The 22,261-nt window shown below is 48.0% G+C and overlaps 1 protein-coding gene across 1 annotated transcript in view; it reads left to right on the top strand.

The window, feature by feature from the left end:
- SNAP29 (synaptosome associated protein 29) overlaps positions 1-14,924 on the top strand; it is a 30,612-nt gene extending 15,688 nt beyond the window's left edge. The window contains exons 3-5 of the mRNA XM_010381791.2: positions 7,640-7,725; positions 10,021-10,119; positions 14,628-14,924. Of these exons, the coding sequence (XP_010380093.1) occupies positions 7,640-7,725; positions 10,021-10,119; positions 14,628-14,785 (343 nt within the window). The 3' untranslated portion in view covers positions 14,786-14,924. The remainder of the gene's footprint in view (positions 1-7,639; positions 7,726-10,020; positions 10,120-14,627) is intronic.
- Positions 14,925-22,261: the final 7,337 nt, after the last annotated feature.

Genomic DNA, 22,261 nt, shown 5'->3' with positions numbered 1-22,261 from the left:
GGCCTCCGAAAGTGCTAGGATCACAGGCATGAGCCACCACACCTAACTGCAGAGCAATTTTTTTTAACACATTACTAAGGTACAGTAAAATGCATGCATCTTAAGTGGAGAGCCAGTAACTGTGAACCTGTGTACACTAGTGTGGCCACCACCCAGAACAAGATGTAGGGTGTGGTAGGGAAGAAATTAGATAACTACTTCAAACTCAGAGTGGGGCTGGGGAGAATCCAGTGTAGGTAACAAAGCTGGCGGTGATAGCAGAAAGAACAGGCACAGGCAGGTGAAGCCATCAGACTTACGGAGAGGTTCAGGCATGGTGGCTCATGCCTGTAATCCCAGCAGTTTGAGAGACTGAGGCAGGCGGATCACTTGATCCCAGCCTGAGCAACATGACAAAACCCCGTCTTTATAGGAAAACACAAAAATGAAGTTGGGCATGGTGGTTCAGGCCTATAATCCCAGCACTTTGGGAGGCCGAGGCGGGTGGATCATTTGAGCTCAGGAATGTGAGACCAGCCTGGCCAACATGGTGAAACCCCGTCTCTCCTAAAAATACAAAAATTAGCCAGGCGTGGCAGTGCGTGCCTGTAGTCCCAGCTACTTGGGAGGCTGAGGCAGGAGAATCCCTTAAGCCTGGGAGGCAGAGGTTGTAGTGAGCAGAGATTGCACCACTGCACCTCAGCCTGAGTAGCAGTGAGACTCTGTCTCAAAAACACACACACACACACACACGAAAATTAGCCGGACGTGGTGGTACGTGCCTGTGGTCCCAGCTACTGAGGCAGCTGAGGTGGACCCGACCTTTTGGCATAGGTAGGAGGATCACCTGAACCCAGGGAGGTTGAGGCTGCAGTGAGCCATGATTGTACCAGTGTACTCCAGCCTGGGTGACAGAGTGATACCCCGTCTCAAAAAAAAAAAAAAAAACTGCAGAAAGGACCTTGCAGAGTTGGCCCTGGGAACCTGCAGGCCTCAGTGAGTGCCCTGGGGAAGCACTAGCTAAGGTTGTGAGGGTTGGTTTGTTTTTTTGGCTCAGCCATAATCACCATTCTGGGTTCTCCAGCTCAACCCTAATTTTAAACATCTGCCATTTTCCTCCAATTCTAGTTGTTGCTTGTTTTTGTTGTTGTTGTTGTTGTTGTTGTTGTTGTTATTGTTTTTCCAATATACATCAGAAAGATGTTTTATATCCTAATCTTTGGCCACATTTAATTGCCGTAGGAGAAGGTAGGATGTTCATTTGTTTTGGTCTAAGACATTCTCCGTGTACAAACTCAGGAGCAGAGTGAGCCCTTGGAGGAGTGGGAAGCTGGCAGGTTTGTGACTAGCACCCTTTCACACACTTCCACATCCTACATACCTCTTCACAAAGGCTGCTTCTGGGGCTCTTGGAGGCCCCTACATCCCTGAACGTATCTATGAAAGCCATGAAAGTCCTGTGGCTCCAGGGGCAGTTTTCTTTTTTTGGAACATCTTGAAAACTCAAGGGCTTCCCAACAAAGGCTTCCATCAGTGAGGCAGCCATGGTTATTTCAGTGAGGTGGGCTTTGTCTCTTGGGAAGCCCTGTTTGTCCTTGCTGACAGCTTTCCAAGCCGCTTATTCTCATTTCCACTTAAAGCTCATAAGTTCCTATCAAGGTCCCCAAAGTCATGTACCCTGCCTGGCCTGCCCCTAGATTAGCCCCAGTCAGTTGTAGCATTCTTGCCATCTCTTAGTAAATTCAAGAAAGCAAAACTTTCACCCACGCTCTGCAGTTCTGTGGGAGCAGAAGTTGCAGGAATGCAGTCTGTCTGTTGGAAGATAGGGAGGAGGCAGACAGTCCACAGGGATGCAGTGGGAACCCAGAGGAGAGGGAGGTTGGCCCCGGGGACAGAGGAAGGCTGCACAAAGGACCTGACTTTGCAGAAGGTGAAGGTTTTGAAGGAACCCACCAGTTGAAGGAGGGGCTTGGTGCAGACACATGGCAGACAAAGCACAGGGGAAGCCAGTATGAAGGAAGTTGTTGGCCATTTCAAGGGCCAAGCAGGGCCAGGCACGGTGGCTCACGCCTGTTATCCCAACATTTTAGAAGACTGAGGCGGGATGATCACTTGGGGCCAGGAGTTCGAGACCAGCCTGGGCAACATAGCAAGATCCTGTCTCCACAAACATAAAAATTTTTTAAAGCTGGGCATGGTGATACACGCCTGTAGTCGTATCTACATGGACAACAAAAAAGAAAAACGAAAAGGGGCCAAGCGCGGTGGCTCACGCCTGTAATCCCAGCACTTTGAGACGCCAAGGTGGGTGGATTATGAGGTCAGGAGATCGAGGCCATCCTGGCTAACACGGTGAAACCCTGTCTCTACTAAAAATACAAGAAATTAGCCAGGCGTAGTGGTGGGTGCCTGTAGTCCCAGCTGCTCGGGAGGCTGAGGCAGGAGAATGGCATGAACCTGGGAGGTGGAGGTTGCAGTGAGCCGAGATCACACCACTGCGTTCTAGCCTGGGCAACAGAGGGAGACTCCATCTCAAAAAAGAAAAAATAAATAAATGCAGTAAATTGTGAGTAAAATTTCTGTGATCCTATCAAAACCTTTAATCCATAAATGCAGGAATACTGTCACTTAAAATCTTTTTTTTTTTTTTTTGAGACAGGGTCTCTGTCACCCAGGCTGGAGTGCAGTGGTGCAATCTGCTCACTGCCTCCTCCACCTCCCAGGCTCCAGCAACCCTCCCACCTCTGCCTCCCAAGTAGCTGGGACTATAGGTGTGGGCCACCAAGTACGGCTAATTTTCGTATATTTTGTAGAAACAAGGTCTCACTATGTCTCCCAGGTTGATCTCGACCTCCTAGGCTCAACTGATGCTCCCACCTCAGCCTCCCAAAGTGCTTGCATTGCAGGCATGAGCCTCCGTGCCTGGCCCACTTAAAAGCTTTTTTTTTTTTTTTTTTTTTTTGAGACGGAGTCTCGTTCTATCACCCAGGAGCGCATTGGCACAGTCTCAGCTTACTGCAAGCTCCGCCTCCCGGGTTCACGTCATTCTCCTGCCTCAGCCTCCTGAGTAGCTGGGACTACAGGCGCCCGCCACCATGCCTGGCTAAATTTTTTTTGTATTTTTAGTAGAGATCGGGTTTCACCATGTTAGCCAGGAGGGTCTCAATCTCCTAACCTCGTGATTCACCCACCTCGGCCTCAAAAACTTTTAAAATAAGTTTCTCCTAATCAAACTTATATTCAGTCATGCATTTCCTGTGTACATCATTATCACACAAACCCTTCGGCCTTCTCTGAAGTTTCATCTCTTGGGAAGCCCTATTTGTCCTTGATGACAGCTTTCCAAGCTGCTTGTTCTCATTTCACTTACAGCTCATGCGTTCCTGTCACAGATTCACCCCTAATTTGAAATTCTCTAACTTATTGAAGACTTGGTTTCTGACCAGGAATCACCGTCTCTTAAACCTACTTATCACTTCTCTCACTCTCCCTGGTAATTGGCTTTCTTGGCCGGGCACGGTGGCTAACACCTATAATCCCGGCACTTTGGGAGGTTGAGGTGGGTGGATCACAAATCAGGCAATTGAGACCAGCCTGGCCAACATGGTGAAACCCTGTCTCTACTAAAAATAACAAAAATCAGGCCTGGCGCGGTGACTCACACCTGTAATCCCAGCACTTTGGGAGGCCAAGGAGGGTGGCTCCCCTGAGGTTGGGAGTTCGAGACCAGCCTGACCAACATGGAGAAACCCTGTCTCTACTAAAAATACAAAATGAGCCAAGCAAGGTGGCGCATGCCTGTAATATCAGCTACTTGGGAGGCTGAGGCAGGAGAATTGCTTGAACTTGGGAGACAGAGGTTGCAGTGAGCCGAGATTGCACCATTGTACTCCAGCCTGGGCAACAAGAGCAAAACTCCATCTGAAAAACAAAATTAGCCAGGCATAGTGGCACTCACCTATAATCCCAGCTACTCAGGAGGCTGAGGCAAGAGAATTGCTTAAACCCAGGAGGTGGAGGTTGTGGTGAGCTGAGATTGTGCCACTGCACTCCAGCCTGGGAGACAGAGCAAGACTCCATCTCAAAAAAGAAAAAAAAAAAAAGAAATTGGTTTTTTTGTGGGGGAGCCATTTTTCACAAAGAAACCATGTTTTCCTCATTTATGTATTACCAGTACGTATGTGATGGCACATGGAAAGAATAAAGCCAGCGTTGAGATGTGCAGGCTGAGAGGTGGCCAGGCAGAGTCAGAAGCCAAGCATCTCCTCCTACTCCCAGCCTGGCAATGCACAGCCCACAGTGGTGCTTAGAGGAACCAGTTTTGTGTTCTAGACTTTCAGTCACAGCTTCCATGGGGTGAAATTCTGGAGTGTTCTCTCCAGAACTCTCGTGAATTCTTCGATTCACGAGGCTCTGCTGTATTCTACCCATAACTGGAGCCCTGGACCTGCAAAATCCTTAGTTTGCAGGAGTCTGGATTTGCTCTTGCAAGTTGGGAGTCGTTAAAGACTTTAACTGAAGAGGTGCTTGCCAGTATTGCTTTAGAAAGATGCCCAGCACCCATGGGGAGTAAGGATTGGAAGGGAGGGGATTGAATTGAGAAGCATTGCCATAATCCTTGTTAAAGGTAAAGAAAGGCAAGGCAGGCCGGGCGTGGTGGCTCAAACCTGTAATCCCAGCACTTTGGGAGACCGAGGCGGGCAGATCACAAGGTCAGGAAATCGAGACCATCCTGGCTAATACGGTGAAACCCCATCTCTACTAAAGATACAAAAAATTAGCCGGGCATGGTGGTGCGTGCCTGTAGTCCCAGCTATTCGGGAGGCTGAGGCAAGAGAATGGCATGAACCCGGGAGGTGGAGCTTGCAGTCAGCCAAGATTGCACCACTGCACTCCAGCCTGGGCGACAGAGCAAGACTCTGTCTCAAAAAAAAAAAAAAAAAGAGAGAGAAAGGCAAGGCAGAAGGAGAGACTGGGTTTCTGGGCTACCTAGGGTTTAGGAGATCAAGAGGACATTTGTTTTGCCTGGATTGCTGGGAGTAGCACTGTGTAGGAGGAGGGCAAAAATTGCGAGTAACCCTGGTTCCCAGATTGGCTGGCAAAGTAGTCAGGCTGCTGTTGAGATAGAGAAGAGCAGCCTGTTGAGGAGGCACAGCTCCCAGCTGGAGGCACCTGCCACACCTTAGGGGGCTCAGCAGAATGTCGGGGATCAGCAGGGCATCAGGCCTAGTCTAAATGACTTTGAGTTGCAAGAGCTGTCCCTGTCTACAGCCAGAGTCAGCAAACTAGGCCACGGAGCAAAATCAAAGATATAGGGACTTACATGATGAGAAAAAAACATATTTTCACCACTTTTTAGTGACAAAATTTAAAATAGAAAAACAGTGGCCAGGCACAGTGGCTCACGCCTGTAATCCCAGCACTTTGGGAGGCTTAGGCGGGCGAATCACGAGGTCAGGAGATCGAGACCATCCTGGCTAACACAGTGAAACCCCGTCTCCCCTAAAAATACAAACTATTAGCCGGGCATGGTGGCGGGCGCCTGTAGTCCCGGCTACTTGGGAGGCTGAGGCAGGACAATGGTGTGAACCTGGGAGGCGGAGCTTGCAGTGAGCCAAGATGGCGCCACTGCACTCCAGCCTGGGCTATAGAGCGAGACTCCGTCTCAAAACAGAAAAAAAAAGGTAATAGGCTGGACACAGTGGCTCATGCCTCATGCCTGTAATCCTGGCACTTTTGGAAGCTGAGGCCAGAGAATCACTTGAGCAGGCACCTGTAATCCCAGCTACTCAGGAGGCTGAGGCAGAAGAATAGCTTGAACCTGGGAGGTGGAGATTGCAGTGAGTCGAGATCACACCACTGCACTCCAGCCTGGGCAACAGAGCAAGACTCTGTCTCAAAAATAAAAAATAAAAAATAAATAATTGGCCAGGCACAGTGGCTTATGCCTGTAACCCCAGAACTTAGGGAGGCTGAGGCAGGCGGATCACCTGAGGTTCGTGACCAGCCTGGCCAACATGGTGAAACCTTGTCTCTACTAAAAATACAAAAAATAGCCAGGCGTGGTGGTGGGGGCCTGTAATCCCAGCTACTCGGGACCCTAAGGCAGGAGAATCACTTGAACCTCGGAGACAGAGGCTGCAGTGAGCTGAGACTGCGCCATTGCACTCCAGCCTAGGTGACAGAGTGAGACTCTGTCTCCAAAAATTTGAGAAAAAAAAAAAAAAAGTTAGGCAGGGTGGTGAGTGCCTGTGGTCTCAGCTACCCGGGAGGCTGAGGTGGGAGAATCAGGAGCCTAGGAGTTAGAATCTTCAGTGTTGCCGGGCGTGGTGGCTCACGCCTGTAATCCCAGCACTTTGGGAGGCCGAGGCGGGCGGATCACAAGGTCAGGAGATCGAGACCATGGTGAAACCCCGTCTCTACTAAAAATACAAAAAAAATTTGCCGCGCGCGGTGGTGGGCACCTGTAGTCCCAGCTACTCAGGAGGCTGAGGCAGGAGAATGGCGTGAACCTGGGAGGCGGAGCTTGCAGTGAGCCGAGATCGCACCACTGCACTCCAGCCTGGGCAACAGAGTGAGACTCTGTCTCAAAAAAAAAAGAATCTTCAGTGTTTGCGCCATTGTACTCCAAACTTGGTGAGAGAGGGAGACCCTATTTCAAACAACAACAACAAAAACAGTAATAGTTGAATACAGTATTTTGGTAATGTAAGTGCACTAATGAGAAGAATGAAACTCTTGAGGTTCTAAGTTTGTCATCTGAGGTGCAGACGGTCATCTCTAAGGCCATTTTTTGCTCATGAAATTTTGTTGTGTGTATTTTACCACAATAAAAATAACTTGGGGCCGGGCGCAGTGGCTCAGGCCTGTAATCCCAACACTTTGGGAGGCTGAGGTGGGTGGATCACTTGAGATCAGGAGTTCAAGACCAGCCTGGCCAACATGGTGAAACCCCGTCTCTACTGAAAATACAGAAATCAGCTGGGCGTGGTGGCGCGTGCCTATAACTGTAATATCCCAGCTACTCAGGAGACTAAGGCAGGAGAATCACTTGAACCCGAGAGGCAGAGGTTGCAGTGAGCAGAGATCACGCCACTGCACTCCAGCCTGGGTGACAAAGCAAGACTCCATCTCAAAAAAAAAAAGAACAGGGAAACAATACAAAAACAGGAGGTGAGCCAGATGTGTTGGCAGGTCATTGTTTGCTAACTGTGGTCTAAAGTACCGGTTTGGTTGTTCCATGTGCTTTCCGTCTGCCTGGTCCTAGGAATCCTGGTTTCCCTGAGAGAGGGCCACCTAACTCGATGCTACACTGCTTTTTTTTTTTTTCTTGGTAAAGACAAGGTCTCATGTTGCCCAGATCTCACACTCGTGGGCTTAGGCAATTCTCCCACCTCAGTTTCTCAAAATGCTGGGATTACAGGCATGAGTCACCACACCTGGCTTAGCTGCCACACTTCTGAGGCAGGGATCTTTGTAAGCTTATTGCTTGGCCAGCTGTGCTCCTAGGAGAAGCGGTTGAAATCCTACTTTGGTCAGAAGGAGTTTGGTACAGAAGAAGCATTTGATTTTTGGCATACAGGCATTATGTGAAAATACTGATAACATTATCATAGGGATTTTTCCTTTTTAATCGTTTTTTGTAAACTTTTATCCAAAGATTGAAAGAAGCCATAAGTACAAGTAAAGAACAGGAAGCAAAGTACCAGGCCAGCCACCCAAACCTTAGAAAGCTGGATGATACAGGTAAGTGGATACCTGTGTGCACAGCCCCATTTGAATTCTGGGGGGAGACCTCTGGGTTTGGCATTGGTCCTTAGGGGGCAGTAGCAACCTCTCGGGGGAGGTGGGCAGGGGCCCCAGCTGCCAGCGTCACCCATGCTAGCCAAAGGGCCTTACGGACCTGGCATGCTCTTGGGGAGCTGGGGGTGTGCCTTATGGTAGGGCTCCTCCCTCCCTCCCTCCATGGAGAGGAGAATAAGGAAGTGAGGGCCTGCATTCCATTGAAAATGAGCTTGCCTAGCCTGGTGCAATAATACACGCCTGTAATCCCAGCACTTTGGGAGGCCAAGCCAGGTGAATCACCTGAGGTCAGGAGTTTGCGACCAGCCTGACTAACGTGGTGAAACCCTATCTGTACTAAACACAAAAAAATTAGCCAAGTGTGGTGGCATATGCCTCTAATCCAAGCTACCTGGGAGGCTGAGACAGGAGAATCACTTATACCTGGGAGGCAGAGGTTGCAGTGAGCTGAGATCACGCCACTGCACTATAGCCTGGGCAACAAGAGTGAAACTCTGTCTCAAAAAAGACAATAAGCCTGCCCATCATCGGTTTCTGTTTGTGTCACTCTCAGTTGTTCCAGCACTAAAAAGGCGACTGCAGAAAAACCCCTTGGTAAATAGCTGTCCACGTCCTAATCCCCAGACCCCGTGAGTCTGTTAGGTTATATGGCAAAGGCGGAATTACAGTTGCAGATGGAGTTACAATTGCTAATCAGCAAGATGGGGAGATTATCGTGGGTTGTCCAGTTGGGTCCAGTGTCATCACAAAGGTCCCTTTTAAGTGGAAAGAGAAGCAGAAGAGAGAGTGGCAGACTCAGAGATCTGAAGATGTTGCTGGCCTTGAAGATGGAGAAAGGAGCCCACCTGCCAAGGTACACAAGTGAACTCTAGAAACTGCAAAAGGTGAGGAATTAGATTCTTCCCAAGAGCTCCAGAAGGAGTGCAACCCTGAGGACACCCCGACTCAGCCCAGTGAGACCCATGTTGGACTTCTGACCTCCAGAACCGTAAGACAAGTTTGTGGTCATTTGTCACAGCATCAGTGAGGGGCTAATACAGCCTCCAGCCCAAGCAGGAGGAGCAGCAGCCACATGGACAAGGTGTGCAAGACAGTGAGTGTTGGTCAAATCATTCCACTTCTATCAAGTGATAGGTCCAGAAATATCCCTTATCTGGAAAGGAATTTAGGGCTCCTGGGGCCTCCTCTATAGGCCCCCCAACAGCCAGGGTACATTGAAATTGGTGCTAGAAACCAAAGGCTTAAACTGTGCTGCCTTCAAGAAAACGATACACCATGGAAGCTCTGGAACCCACCATGGTTGTGGTTGATGCAGCTGGAGAGACCAGATGGAGGAAGAGCGGGGAGCAGGAGAGACATTATCAGCACAGTTCAGTCTGGAAAGGCAAGTGGAGGAAGTGAGTGTAAATTGAAAGGCAAGGGCTGGGAAAATCAGCCTTATTACAACCTGGAGAAGTGGCACAAGACACTGCACCCAAGACACAATTTTAAGGAATTAAAGAGTTTCCATTTGTGTCGTATATATTAAAAGACTGGAAAAAAAAATCGGCACAGTTTGCAGAATGGTTTCAGTTGGTTGGTGCTGGAGGAAATATGCTAACTCTAGAAAGTGATGTTTCCCTAAAGGAGATAAACTGGGATGACAGGGCTTTTCTGTGTGTATTTAGAAACTGAAGTTCATTCAAGCCAAGAAAGATAATTTTAAAAAAGAAGAAACTAGGGTTCAAGGAAGATTTCTTGTGGCAAATGTGCATTATTTAACATTTCTTTTTTTTTTTTTTTCTTATTTGTTTCAAGTGAAAATATAGTGTAGAGATAAATTTTGGAAAGAAACAAAATTACCCATAATTCCATTTATGTAACATAACAATTTGTATTTTTAGACTTTGTCCACAGACTGTGTAGTTTTGCATTATTGCAGTTCCACTGTGTATTGTCACTTGTGTGACTCGTGTCTTTCCTGAGCTTGTGCACCAGGGTCTGAGTAGGTGACCCTTAGTTTGAGGGTCTTTGATCTCCCAAGGACTGAGGGAAAGTGGGAACCATCCCCTACCCTGTGGAAGCATCTCTCCTGGCCCATGAACCTGCACTGTGCTCCTCCCTCATCCCTCTGGATAGCCTCAGAACCAACCTTTCATTCCTTCCACCCATTTTCCAGATGAAATTGTTTTGGGTTTGTGAAGCAGCATTTGAACAATGTCAATTAACCACTCTCCTGGTGTTTCCTTCTAAACTTAGACCCTGTCCCCAGAGGGGCTGGTTCTGCTGTGAGTACCGATGCTTACCCAAAGAACCCACACCTTCGAGCCTATCACCAGAAGATCGACAGCAACCTAGGTAAGACTGAGCGCCACACCAGCTTCTGTAAGCTTCTGTTCCTTCAGGCAGCTCACGCCAAGCATAGCCCCTACATGAGGACCCCCCAGCTTCAGCTCCCTCCCCACACATCGCATCCCACACCAAGCCGGGTCCATCTTGCCACCTCACTGTCTCTGGAATCTCTCCACTTCTCACCATTTCCTACTTCCAGCCCAACTGAGCCCTCCCCACCTCTCACTTTCATGAACAGCACGAGGGACCCAGGAGTCCCTGAGAGGCGATAAAGTGGAGCCTGGACGTGACTGCTCACTCCATCCTTCCCACCTGGCCACTCAGAGCCCTGTTTTCCTCCTTGTGAAACTGGCTGCCTCTGAGAACAGTGGGAAGGTTACCTGAGCCAGAAAGTGCCTGGGATGGAATTAGCGCTCGTGTTACAATTGGCACTTTGGCCACACAGCCTCCAGCATGATGTTTCAAAACAGAAGGGTGTGCAGGGGGCCAGGCACAGTGGCTCACGCCTGTAATCCCAGCATTTTGGGAGGCCAAGGCAGGTGGATCACCTGAGGTCAGGAGTTCAAGACCAGCCTAACCAACATGGTGAAACCCTGTCTCTACTAAAAATACAAAAATTAGCTGAGCGTGGTGGCTGGTGCCTGTAGTCCCAGCTACTCAGGAGGCTGAGGCAGGAGAATCACTTGAACCCGAGAGGTGTAGGTTGCAGTGAGCCAAGAGAGCACCATTGCAGTCCAACCTGGGCAACAAGAGTGAAACTCCATCTAAAAAAAAAAAAAAAGAAGGCCGGGCGCGGTGGCTCAAGCCTGTAATCCCAGCACTTTGGGAGGCCGAGACGGGCGGATCATGAGGTCAGGAGATCGAGACCATCCTGGCTAACACGGTGAAACCCCGTCTCTACCAAAAAAATACAAAAATCTAGCCGGGCGAGGTGGCGGGCGCCTGTAGTCCCAGCTACTCGGGAGGCTGAGGCAAGGAGAATGGCGGGAACCCGGGAGGCGGAGCTTGCAGTGAGCTGAGATCCGGCCACTGCACTCCAGCCCTGGCGACAGAGCCAGACTCCGTCTCCAAAAAAAAAAAAAAAAAAAAAAAAAAAAGAAGAAGAAGAAGAAATGAGGGGTATATTCTTCCAGAACTCTCTCATGGAACCCCACACACTCACAGTGCAGTCCAGGCTCTCTTTGCCTGCCCTGGTCCCTTCTGCTCTCATCACCTGCAGGCTCATGTGGGATTTCTGATGTGAGTTCTTTCTGCCTCATGGCCCCTATCTGCCTGGATGAGCTCCCCCAACTCTCTACAGGCTGGCTTCTTCTCTTTCTGTCAGTCTTGCATTAGCGTGGTCTCCTCTCCCTGTCTCTCAGGACCCTTGTGTTTCCAGGGGGCTGCCCTGGCCGTTTGTGATTGTGTATCTGCTGGTTTGCCTGCTGTATTCCCAATCAGAACGTAGATTCCAGGACAGCATGGGAGTGTTTCCATTTTGTCACTACTTTGTTCTTGGGGCCCAGCAGGCAAGCACTTAGTGGTTTTGTTTTGTTTTGTTTTGTTTCGTTTAGTTTTGTTTTGAGACGGCGTTCACTTTTGTTGCCCAGGCTGCAGTGCAGTGGCGCAATCTCCGTTCACCGCAACCTCAGCCTCCTGAGTTCAAGCGATTCTCCTGCCTCAGCCTCCCGAGTAGCTGGGATTACAGGAATGCACCACCATGCCCGGCTAATTTTGTGTTTTTAGTAGAGATGAGGTTTCTCCTTGTTAGTCAGGCTGGTCTCAAACTCCCGCCTGCCTCGGCCTCCCAAAGTGCTGGGATTACAGGCATGAGCCACCGCGCCCAGCCAGTGATTATTTTTTGAATGGAAAAGTCAGTTACTTGAAGTTCAAGTAGGTGTTGGCCTGTGGGCAGTTCTGTGAGTTTATTCTAAGTAGTGTCTCAGATTTACTGCCTCCTCTTACGCTACTCCATGAACAGAAATCTCCCCCGTGGTGACCTGGGTCACCCTCTCAGTCTCCCAGCCCCTGTTAGGAGCTGGCAAAGTGGAGAGAACAAATAATAAAATCCTCCCCTGCTGTAAAGGTATCTAGTGGGAGGCAAAACTGAAACCCATGAAGATGCACATGGAGTGTCTGTGCACACATTTGCTCCTGCTTGCTGTCTGGGAAGCCCCAGACAGCTGCCACTTCCTTCTATGCCCGGAACTCTGTCCTCCAGAGCCAAAGACTTCTCTAAGGCAGAAGGTGTGTCTACCCAGATCTAACCACTCCAGAGAAACCCAGAGAGGCGTAAAAGCCCTTTGTCCTTCACCAGGAGAAAGGGAGTGGTTAGGGCTAGTGGTATGGTTGGTGCCTGCTGGCAGGAAGTGGGAGAAGGGACTCTGAGGAAAGATACTGAATTCAGAGAGGCAGGAAGAAGCGCTGAGTACTGCCCACCACTAGGGGTGCTGAGGGTGCACAGTTGGCACTGTGGACTTGCAGCTGGGCAGGTCCCGGTAGGACGCAGTCTAAAGTAGGAGGTGGGCCCTGGCAGAAGGGCGGGTGGCTGGTTCAGAGCTCAGCCCTCCGGCCCTGCTGACACAGTTCAGGCCAGGCCACTCTGGTGGGGCAGGGGATGTTGCCTTTGTTCACTCTTCCCATCTTAACACACGCTCCCTGCTATTTCAGGAACTCAGGCAAGCTCTCTGGACTCCAGTGCCCTGGCCTGGTGGCTTTACATTATCACACATTTTATCTCAGCCTCTCTGTTTGCTTATCCTTTGCTGCCCTGGCTGCCAGTGAGCTTCCTCCTGAGGCCTGAGGCAACCACAGATTCTACTGTCCATGGAGCACGAGGCCATGAGTTTCAGTAAGCTTAAGAAGCAAAGAGCTGAATACTATCTTTTTTAAAAATTTTTAAATTACACTGTTTTTCTTTTTCTTTTCTTTTCTTTTCTTTTTTTTTTTTAGAGATGGAGTCTCACTTTGTTGCCCAGGCTGGTCTCGCAACTCCTAGGCTCAAGTGATCCTCCCACCTTGGCCTCGCAGAGTGCTGGGATTACAAGCATGAGCCACTGTGCCTGACCTGAAGACAATATTTTTATTTATTTATTTGTTTATTTATTTTAATTTTTTTTTTTTTTTTAATTTCTTTCTGAGAGTTTTACTCTATCACCCAGGCTGGAGTGCAGTGGCGCGATCTCAGCTTACTGTAGCCTCTGCCTCCTGGGTTCAAGCGATTCTCATGCCTCAGCCTCCCGAGTAGCTGGGATTACAGGTGTGTGCTACCACGCCTGGCTAATTTTTGTATTTTTAGTAGAGATGGGGTTTCACCATGTTAGCCAGGATGGTCTCGATCTCCTGACCTCAAGTGATCCACCCACCTTGGCCTCCCAAAGTGCTGGGATTACAGGCATGAGCCACCACACTCAGCCTGTCTTTTTATTTTATTTTTTGAGATGGAGTCTTGCTCTATTGCCCAGGTTAGAGTGCAGTGCATTGATCTCAGCTTACTGCAACCTCCTCTTCTCAGGTTCAAGTGATTCTCCTGCCTCAGCCCCCCAAGTAACAGGGAATACAAGCGTGCACCACCACATCCGGCTAATTTTTGTATTTTTAGTAGAGACAGGGTTTCACCATGTTGGCCAGGCGGGCCTCAAACTCCCGACCTCACACGATCCACCTGCCTCGGCCTTTCAGAGTGCTGGGATTACAGTACACTTTGTAATCCCACACTTTGTGAATACAAGATCACTTACAAAGGTGTGAGCCACTGTGCCCGGCCAAGAGTACCTTTTTAAAAAAACTGATTTTGGCCAGGTGCAGTGGCTCATGCCTGTAATCCTAGCACTTTGGGAGGCCAAGGCAGACGGATCACAAGGTAAGGAGTTCGAGACCAGCCTGGCCAATATGGTAAAACCCCATCTCTACTAAAAATACAAAAGAAATTTGGCGGGTGTGGTGGCGCATGCCTGTAGTTCCAGCTACTTGGGAGGCTGAAGCAGAAGAATCGCTTAACCCGGGAGGCGAAGGTTGCAGTGAGCCAAGATCATGGCACTACACTCCAGCCTGGGCGATAGAGCAAGACTCTGTCTCACAAAAAAAAAAAAAAAATGATTTTGCTTAGATTTGTGGTACCAGTGCTAAGCATTTGTGTATCCTGATCCTTTTTCTCTTAGTGTTTTATATTTAATCTTGCAAGTAAGAAGGCTTACACAGCACTACCTCTTCTTCTCCCTCCCCTCTGGCTCTTTCCTGGCTGCTGTTCTCAGTAAAAAGGCAGAAAGCAGCCCTGGGCATATCTCCCTACCCCCGGCGTGCACAAAGACACACACACACACACACACACACAGTCACAAACCTGGGAAAGAGGCTTTACTCTTCACCGTGACAGAATCAGTTAAGTCAAGACTCATCTCTGCAGTGGGTGCAGCCCCACCAGGCAACGCAGATCCCTCAGCCTGTCTCTCCCCCTTACCCACACCATCAGGAAGCATTTGCAGGTGCGGTGACTGTGTTTGCTCATGCCTGCATGTCATTTCCTCCTCGCACAGATGAGCTGTCCATGGGACTGGGCCGTCTGAAGGACATAGCCCTGGGGATGCAGACGGAAATTGAGGAGCAAGATGACATTCTTGACCGGCTGACAACCAAAGTGGACAAGTTAGATGTCAACATAAAAAGCACAGAAAGAAAAGTTCGACAACTCTGAAGACAAGACGGATTTTTACTCTATTGTGATGAAAAGATTTAAAAGAGCTTTTTTTGAACTTCCAAGAAATTTCATTTACTATTTTAGTATGTAAATTAATGTGTGTTTGCAAATGATATAATAGAGTAGGTCTTAAGACGTTTTTGCCATTATAAGGAAGTGTTTGTCCCACATTTTCCTAGGGTTAACACCTCACCAAGTTCTTCCAGCAAAATGCTTATTAGAGTTTTTGTCTGAGCACAGTAGCCTGGCCCTGCATATCTTGGGCATTTGCTTACCGTGCTGGAATAAGAAGAGTTGCATTTCTCACTTTAGTATGTGGACAGATGTGGACAGAATTTTCAGTCTTGCAGCCACAAGCCTCTATTTCTCATTCCCAAGCCTTCCCATGAGTCAGAGCGTTAAGGAGGTGTGTGAGCCAGTCGTTTGGTGGAGGAGGGTCCTTCCCACACCTTTGTTTAGGAGTCATCATTCACACACACACCCACATTCACACACACACCTCCTCACACACTGAACACATCTGCGATTCATCCTCTGGGAAAGGATCAGTGTTAGAATGGGAAATGGAGTGTGCCATGTTGCTCTTTTGTTTTCTGATGTCCCCGCTTCCCTCCAGCCCCCCATCCTTGGCATGTATTTTAGTAGGTGGGCTTCACACCAGCACTGCTCACTGTGACTCCTGGAAGTGTGCAGGGAGCCCCTCTTCCCCACATGCTCTCATCTGGAACTCTCCATCTGTGACTGGGAACAGGTCTTCCACTGGCTCGAGGCTGCCAGGCTGACCGACAGAGCGCCCAGTAGAGTTTGTGGGAATGGAGTATTACACAGATGTGGCTGCGCAATGGTCTTCCTCCACCCCTCTGGGAATCACCATTAGGCAGGCCCCAGGAGGACAAAATGTTTATTTGGAACCTGGGTTCTCCTGACCTGACTAGCATTCCCCCCGACTCTTCGTTACCTTGCACTTTTTGCAAGGTAACGAATCATCACTTATTTCTCTGCCACCCGGTTTTAGGACTGGAATTCTACAAATGATGCTGACTTTGTATAGAAAAATTTAGCCAAGGGGGGAAAAAAGCCCAGATACCATTTTAACTGGCTCGGCTAGTTTTCTCCTTTCATTTTACAAAAGAAATCATTTAGAAGTGTCAATTAAAACTGATTTATTTATGCTGGTACATCCAACAAAATAGTTGGAGCCACAAGGCCCTTGCCTTTTTAAAAAAACAAAATATTTTGAAGATGGTGAAAGTGATTGATTTTAATAATGAGATAGGTCACTTAAAATAACAGTGCCTTTGACCTTAAAACATGGCACTGGCCCATGTGACCTTTGCCATTTCCCAATACTTCCCTTTACAGTCTGCAGCCTATAAACACTGGTGTCTCAAAGCAAAGCAAACCTCTGTAAGTGCTACCACAGTGCATTAGTTTTTATGTAGCACTTTGTTTATAAAAATTCCATCCCTTGGCTGGGCACGGTGGCTCAAGCCTGTAATCCCAGCACTTTGGGAGGCCGAGACGGGCGGATCACGAGGTCAGGAGATCGAGACCATCCTGGCTAACACAGTGAAACCCCGTCTCTACTAAAAAATACAAAAAAAAAAAAAAACTAGCCGGGCGAGGTGGCAGGCACCTGTAGTCCCAGCTACTCAGGAGGCTGACGCAGGAGAATGGCAGGAACCCAGAGGCAGAGCTTGCAGTGAGCTGAGATCCGGCCACTGCACTCCAGCCTGGGCGACAAAGCCAGACTCCGTCTCAAAAAAAAAAAAAAAAATTAAATTAAAAATAAAAATTCCCATCACACAATGCATGACCTTCCTAAAAATATCCACAGCCTCCATAGGCAAGCAGAGCTTTTTTTTTTTTTTTTTTTTTTTTTTTTTTTTTTTTTAGTCAGACTTTATCTTTATTTTTATTATTTTTTTTTTAATTTTTTTTTATTATACTTTAAGTTCTAGGGTACATGTGCATAACGTGCAGGTTTGTTACATATGTATACTTGTGCCATGTTGGTGTGCTGCACCCATCAACTCATCAGCACCCATCAATTCATCATTTATATCAGGTATAACTCCCAATGCAATCCCTCCCCCCTCCCCTCTCCCCATGATAGGCCCCAGTGTGTGATGTTCCCCTTCCCGAGTCCAAGTGATCTCATTGTTCAGAAGCAGAGCTTTCTGTGCTACACACTGGTGAGATTCCAGCCACCTCAGGGATTCTGATCCATGTCATTAACGACTATCCCAGGGTGTGACGATCTGATTAAAGCTTATCAAACTAAACATTTGTTTATTAGATGAGCTCGGCATTATTATTCTAACTGGTAAAAGGGAAATTTTAAACATAACCCTCAACCCAAACAAAACTACTTCATGAGCCTTTCAGCAAAAAGGCTGCTTAAAAACATGAACCCGGGATGCAGAGCAGCTTTTGTGCACAGTTCCACTTACTGTAATTGTTTCCGGTTCTTTCCTCTGACACCTTCCATGTATGTCATAACTGTCGATCACCATCAGGCATAGACTCGTGGAGATTAGTCATTATACCTCAGACCTAAGCTAATTATTTAAAATAAATACATGTAAAGGCCACTGCCAGACATTCTCGGCAGCCTTCCACTTGCATAATGAGTTTAGTGATTCAACTGACTTGAAGCACAGTAACATCTTATTTTATGCCCCTTCCCTGTCTTTTGCTGGACTGATGAAGCCAGTCATCCGCCCTTCTGTTTTTTTTTTTTTTTTTACTCCAAGTATATGGAAGGAGAGTTGCCTTTTCTGGAAGTTTGTCTTCCTCTGACATATTGGAGGGCCTTGTTTTGTCCTGTTCTTGTTCTGTGTCCTGTGCTAAGGGACTGTCCTTAAGCTACAGGACAGCCAGCTGGTCCTTTCTGCCACTTCCTCACTCCCATGCCCAGGAAGGCCTGGTTGCTGATGCTACTTTATAAATGAGTTGCTTGCATTTTCACAGAGAATGAAGGAAGACCTAACATGGCTCCAGAATCTTTTCACATGATGATTGGGGTCAACAAAAAAATGCTACCCTCTAGACTAGACACATTTCATGGAAACAAGCAAAGGTGCCAGGGCTGGGCTGACTGTGGGATGAGATTTGGTACTGCAGACAGATTTTTATTTCCACAGTTGAGCTGGAAACAAACTGCCTTCAAAAAGTGGCTTTTCTAACTTAAGGTGAGTTATAAGTTAAATGTGCTACTAACTTAAAAAATAGTGCACTCTCTGGCCGGGCGCGGTGGCTCACGCCTGTAATCCCAGAACTTTGGAAGGCCAAGGCAGGCGGATCACAAGGTCAGGAGATCAAGACTATCCTGGCTAACATGGTGAAACCCCGTCTCTACTAAAAATACAAAAAATTAGCCAGGCGTGGTGACAGGCGCTTGTAGTCCCAGCTACTCGGGAGACTGAGGCAGGAGAATGGCGTGAACTTGGGAGGTGAAGCTTGCAGTAAGCCGAGGCGACAGAGCAAGACTCCGTCTCAAAAAAAAAAAAAAAGTTCACTCTCCTTCGAGAAAGTTTTCTAACATCTAGTAATTTGCAACTTAGAAGTGGAGTTGCCTTGTGGATGTCTTTTTGCATTCTGTAGGAAAGGAAACCTGAATTTAACTCAGGTTGCAAGAAATAAAAATGTCAGTGCATTTAAATTTCTCTTTCTCTAACCTCTTTGTGAATATGTAATTTTAAGTGTATATATACTATACCAATTTAGTAATATAATCTTATACTTTGCCCATATAGGCCTTTTCTGCAGATTATTTTATTTTGTTTTATTTTTTTTGGAGATAGAGTCTCACTCTGTCACCCAGGCTGGAGTGCAATAGCAAAATCTCAGCTCACTGCAACCTCCATCTCCCAGGTTCAAGCAATTCTCCTGCCTCAGCCTCTCAAGTAGCTGGGATTACAGGTGTGTGCCACCATGCCCAGCTAATTTTTTAATTTTTTTTAGTACAGACAGGATTTCACTGTGCTGGCCAGGCTGGTCTCAAACTCCTGACCTCATGATCTGCCCACCTCGGCCTCCCAAAATGCTGGGATTATTGGTGTTACCTGCAGAATTTTAAAGTTACAAATGTAACTTTTAGCTTTTTAGGTCTGATGAATGCAGTGTCAGTACAAAAAGATGAGCTAGGGCCGGGGCATGGTGGCTCATGCCAATAATCCCAGTGCTTTGGGAGGCCGAGGCAGGAGAATCTACTGAGGCCAGGAGTTTGAGACCAGTCTGAACAACATAGACCCCATCTGTACAAAAAATTTTTTTTTTTTTTTTTTTTTTTTGTGAGGCGGAGTCTCGCCGCTCTGTTGCCCAGGCTGGAGTGCAGTGGCCGGATCTCAGCTCACTGCAAGCTCCGCCTCCCGGGCCCACGCCATTCTCCTGCCTCAGCCTCCGGAGTAGCTGGGACCACAGGCGCCCGCCACCGCGCCCGGCTAATTTTTTTTGTATTTTTAGTAGAGACGGGGTTTCACCATGTTAGCCAGGATGGTCTCGATCTCCTGACCTTGTGATCCGCCCGCCTCAGCCTCCCAAAGTGCTGGGATTACAGGCGTGAGCCACCGCGCCCGGCTCAAAAAATTTTTTAAAATAGCTGGGCCTCTAGTCCCAGCTACTTTGGAGGCTAAGGTGGGAGAATTGCTTGAGCTCAGGAATTGGAGGCTGCAGTGAGCTATGATCATGCCACTCCACTCCAGCCTGGGCAACAGAGGGAGACCCCATCTCTAAAAAATAATAAGGCCAGGCACGGTGGCTCACGCCTATTAATCCCAGCACTTTGGGAGGCCGAGGCGGGCGGATCACAAGGTCAGGAGATCAAGACCATCCTGGCTAACATGGTGAAACCCTGTCTCTACTAGAAATACAAAAAAAAAAAAAAAAATTGGCCGGGCGTGGTGGGGGCACCTGTAGTCCCAGCTACTTGGGAGGCTGAGGCAGGAGAATGGCGTGAACCTGGGAGGCAGAGGTTTCAGTGAGCCGAGATCATGCCACTGCACTCCAGCCTGGGTGACAGAGCAAGACTCTGTCTCCAAAAATATATATAAATAATAATAATAAACAAAATGATGAGCTAAGTTCGAGACCAGCCTGGCCAACACAGTGAAACGCTGTCTCTCATTAAAAATACAAAAATAGGCCGGGCGTGGTGGCTCAAGCCTGTAATCCCAGCACTTTGGGAGGCCGAGACGGGCGGATCACGAGGTCAGGAGATCGAGACCATCCTGGCTAATACGGTGAAACCCCGTCTCTACTAAAAAAATACAAAAAACTAGCCAGGCGAGGTGGCGGGCGCCTGTAGTCCCAGCTACTCGGGAGGCTGAGGCAGAAGAATGGCATAAACCCGGGAGGCGGAGCTTACAGTGAGCTGAGATCCGGCCACTGCACTCCAGCCTGGGCGACAGAGCGAGACTCTGTCTCAAAAAGAAAAAAATTTTAAAAAATTTTAAAAAATACAAAAATCATTAGCCAGGCCTGGTGGCATGTGCCTATAGTCCCAGCTACTCGGGAGACTGAGGCATGAAAATCACTTGAACCTGGGAGGCAGAGGTTGCAGTGAGCCGAGATCACACCACTGTACTCCAGCCTGGGTGACATAGTGAAATTCCATACCAAAAAAAAAAAAAAATTGATGAGCTAGTCATTAGAAGTACAATTACGTGGGGATGGGATGGGGTCTTTAGTTCAAAGTCTGTTTCAGAACAGCACTTTTCCTCCATGCCTTCAACTCAACAAATGACCATATCCCATCAAATAAAATGTGAAGTTGTTTTTTAAACAAATTTTGTCTCCTATGTAGTTATTTCTTAGTGAGTTGGTGGAGGGGATCTTCCTCGTTGAGTCTTCATGTATTTGGTCTTCGATGCCACATTTAGCCCTATGAACTACCTTCTATCCTAAAACCCTCTCATCAGTTTTCCAGTCTGTCTCCTACCTCCCTACCTGCTCTGCAGGACTGTCTAGACCAGGGCTCAGCAAATTTCTGTAAAGGGCCGCAGAGTCAGTGGTTTAGGCTTACAGGCCAAACCATCTCCATCTCTGTTGCAACTGCTCAGCTCTGCCATTGTTGCATAAAAGCAGCCAAAGGTCCAGGCGCAGTGGCTCACGCCTGTAATCCCAGCACTTTGGAAGGCCAAGGTGGGCAGATCACTTGAGGTCAGGAGTTTGAGGACAGCCTGGACAACATGGTGAAACCCTATCTCTACTAAAAATGCAGAAATTAGCCAATCATGGTGGAGTGCACCTGTAATACCAACTACTCGGGAGGCTGAGGCAGGAGAATCACTTGAACCTAGGAGGCAGAGGTTGCAGTGAGCCGAGATTGCATTCCTGCACTCCAGCCTGGGTGACAGAGTGAGTCTCAAAAAATAAAGAATGAAAGCAGCCAAAGACAATACATAAATAAGTGAGTGCGTGAGAGTGGCTGTGTTCCAAAGACTGAATTTGAATTTCACATAATTCACGTGATAAAATGCTATGGATTTTGTTTGTTTGTTTTTGAGACAGCATCTTACTGTAGAATCAAAAGGTCTGAAAAGCATCTTTAGGTTAGGCTAGGCCATTTTGGATTTTTTTTTTTTTTTTTTTTTTTTTTTTTTTGTGATGGAGTCTCACTCTGTCTTCCAGGCTGGAGTGCATTGGCACAACCTCAGCTCACTGCAACCTCTGCCGCCCTGATTCAAGCAATTCTCCTGCCTTAGCCTCCCGAGTAGCTGAGATTACAGGCGCCCACCACCACACCCGGCTAATTTTTTGTAACTTTAGTAGAGAAAGGGTTTCACCATGTTGGCCAGGCTGATCTCAAACTCCTGGCCTCGTGATCCACCCACCTCAGCCTCCCAAAGGTGAGGTGTGAGCCACCGAGCCTGGCCCATCTTGGAAATTTTTATCTGTCAGTGGGCTAGCTACCCGTGTCCCAAAAGTCACTCTGGTTTTAGTGGAATATCATCTTTCTTTCTTTATTTTTTATTATTATTTTTTTGAGACAGAATCTTGCTTTGTCGCCCAGGCTGGAGTGCAATGGTGCAATCTTGGCTCACCGCAACCTCCGCCTCCCGGGTTCAAGTGATTCTCCTGCCTCAGCCTCCTGAGTAGCTGGGATTACAGGCACGTGCTACCAGGCCTGACTAAGTTTTTGTATTTTTAGTAGAGACGGGGTTTCACCCTGTTAGCCAGGATGATCTCAATCGCCTGACCTCGTGATCTGCCTGCCTCGGCCTCCCAAAGTGCTGGGATTACAGACATGAGCCACTGCACCCGGCCGAATATCATCTTTAAGTATCATCATTATAAATAAGGAGTGATGAGGATTTGAACCCAGACAGTGGACTTTTCTGGGGAGACAAAGAAGCGGACATTACAGGCCAGACGTGGTGACTCACGCCTATAATCCCAGCACTTTCGGAGGCTGAGGTGGGTGGATCACCTGAGGTCAGGAGTTTGAGACCAGCCTGGCCAACATTGTGA

This window comes from Rhinopithecus roxellana, chromosome 13 (genome assembly GCF_007565055.1).
Source record: "Rhinopithecus roxellana isolate Shanxi Qingling chromosome 13, ASM756505v1, whole genome shotgun sequence".
In the NCBI taxonomy this organism is placed as follows: Eukaryota; Metazoa; Chordata; class Mammalia; order Primates; family Cercopithecidae; genus Rhinopithecus; species Rhinopithecus roxellana.
This window is presented reverse-complemented; position numbering and strand designations above follow the sequence as displayed.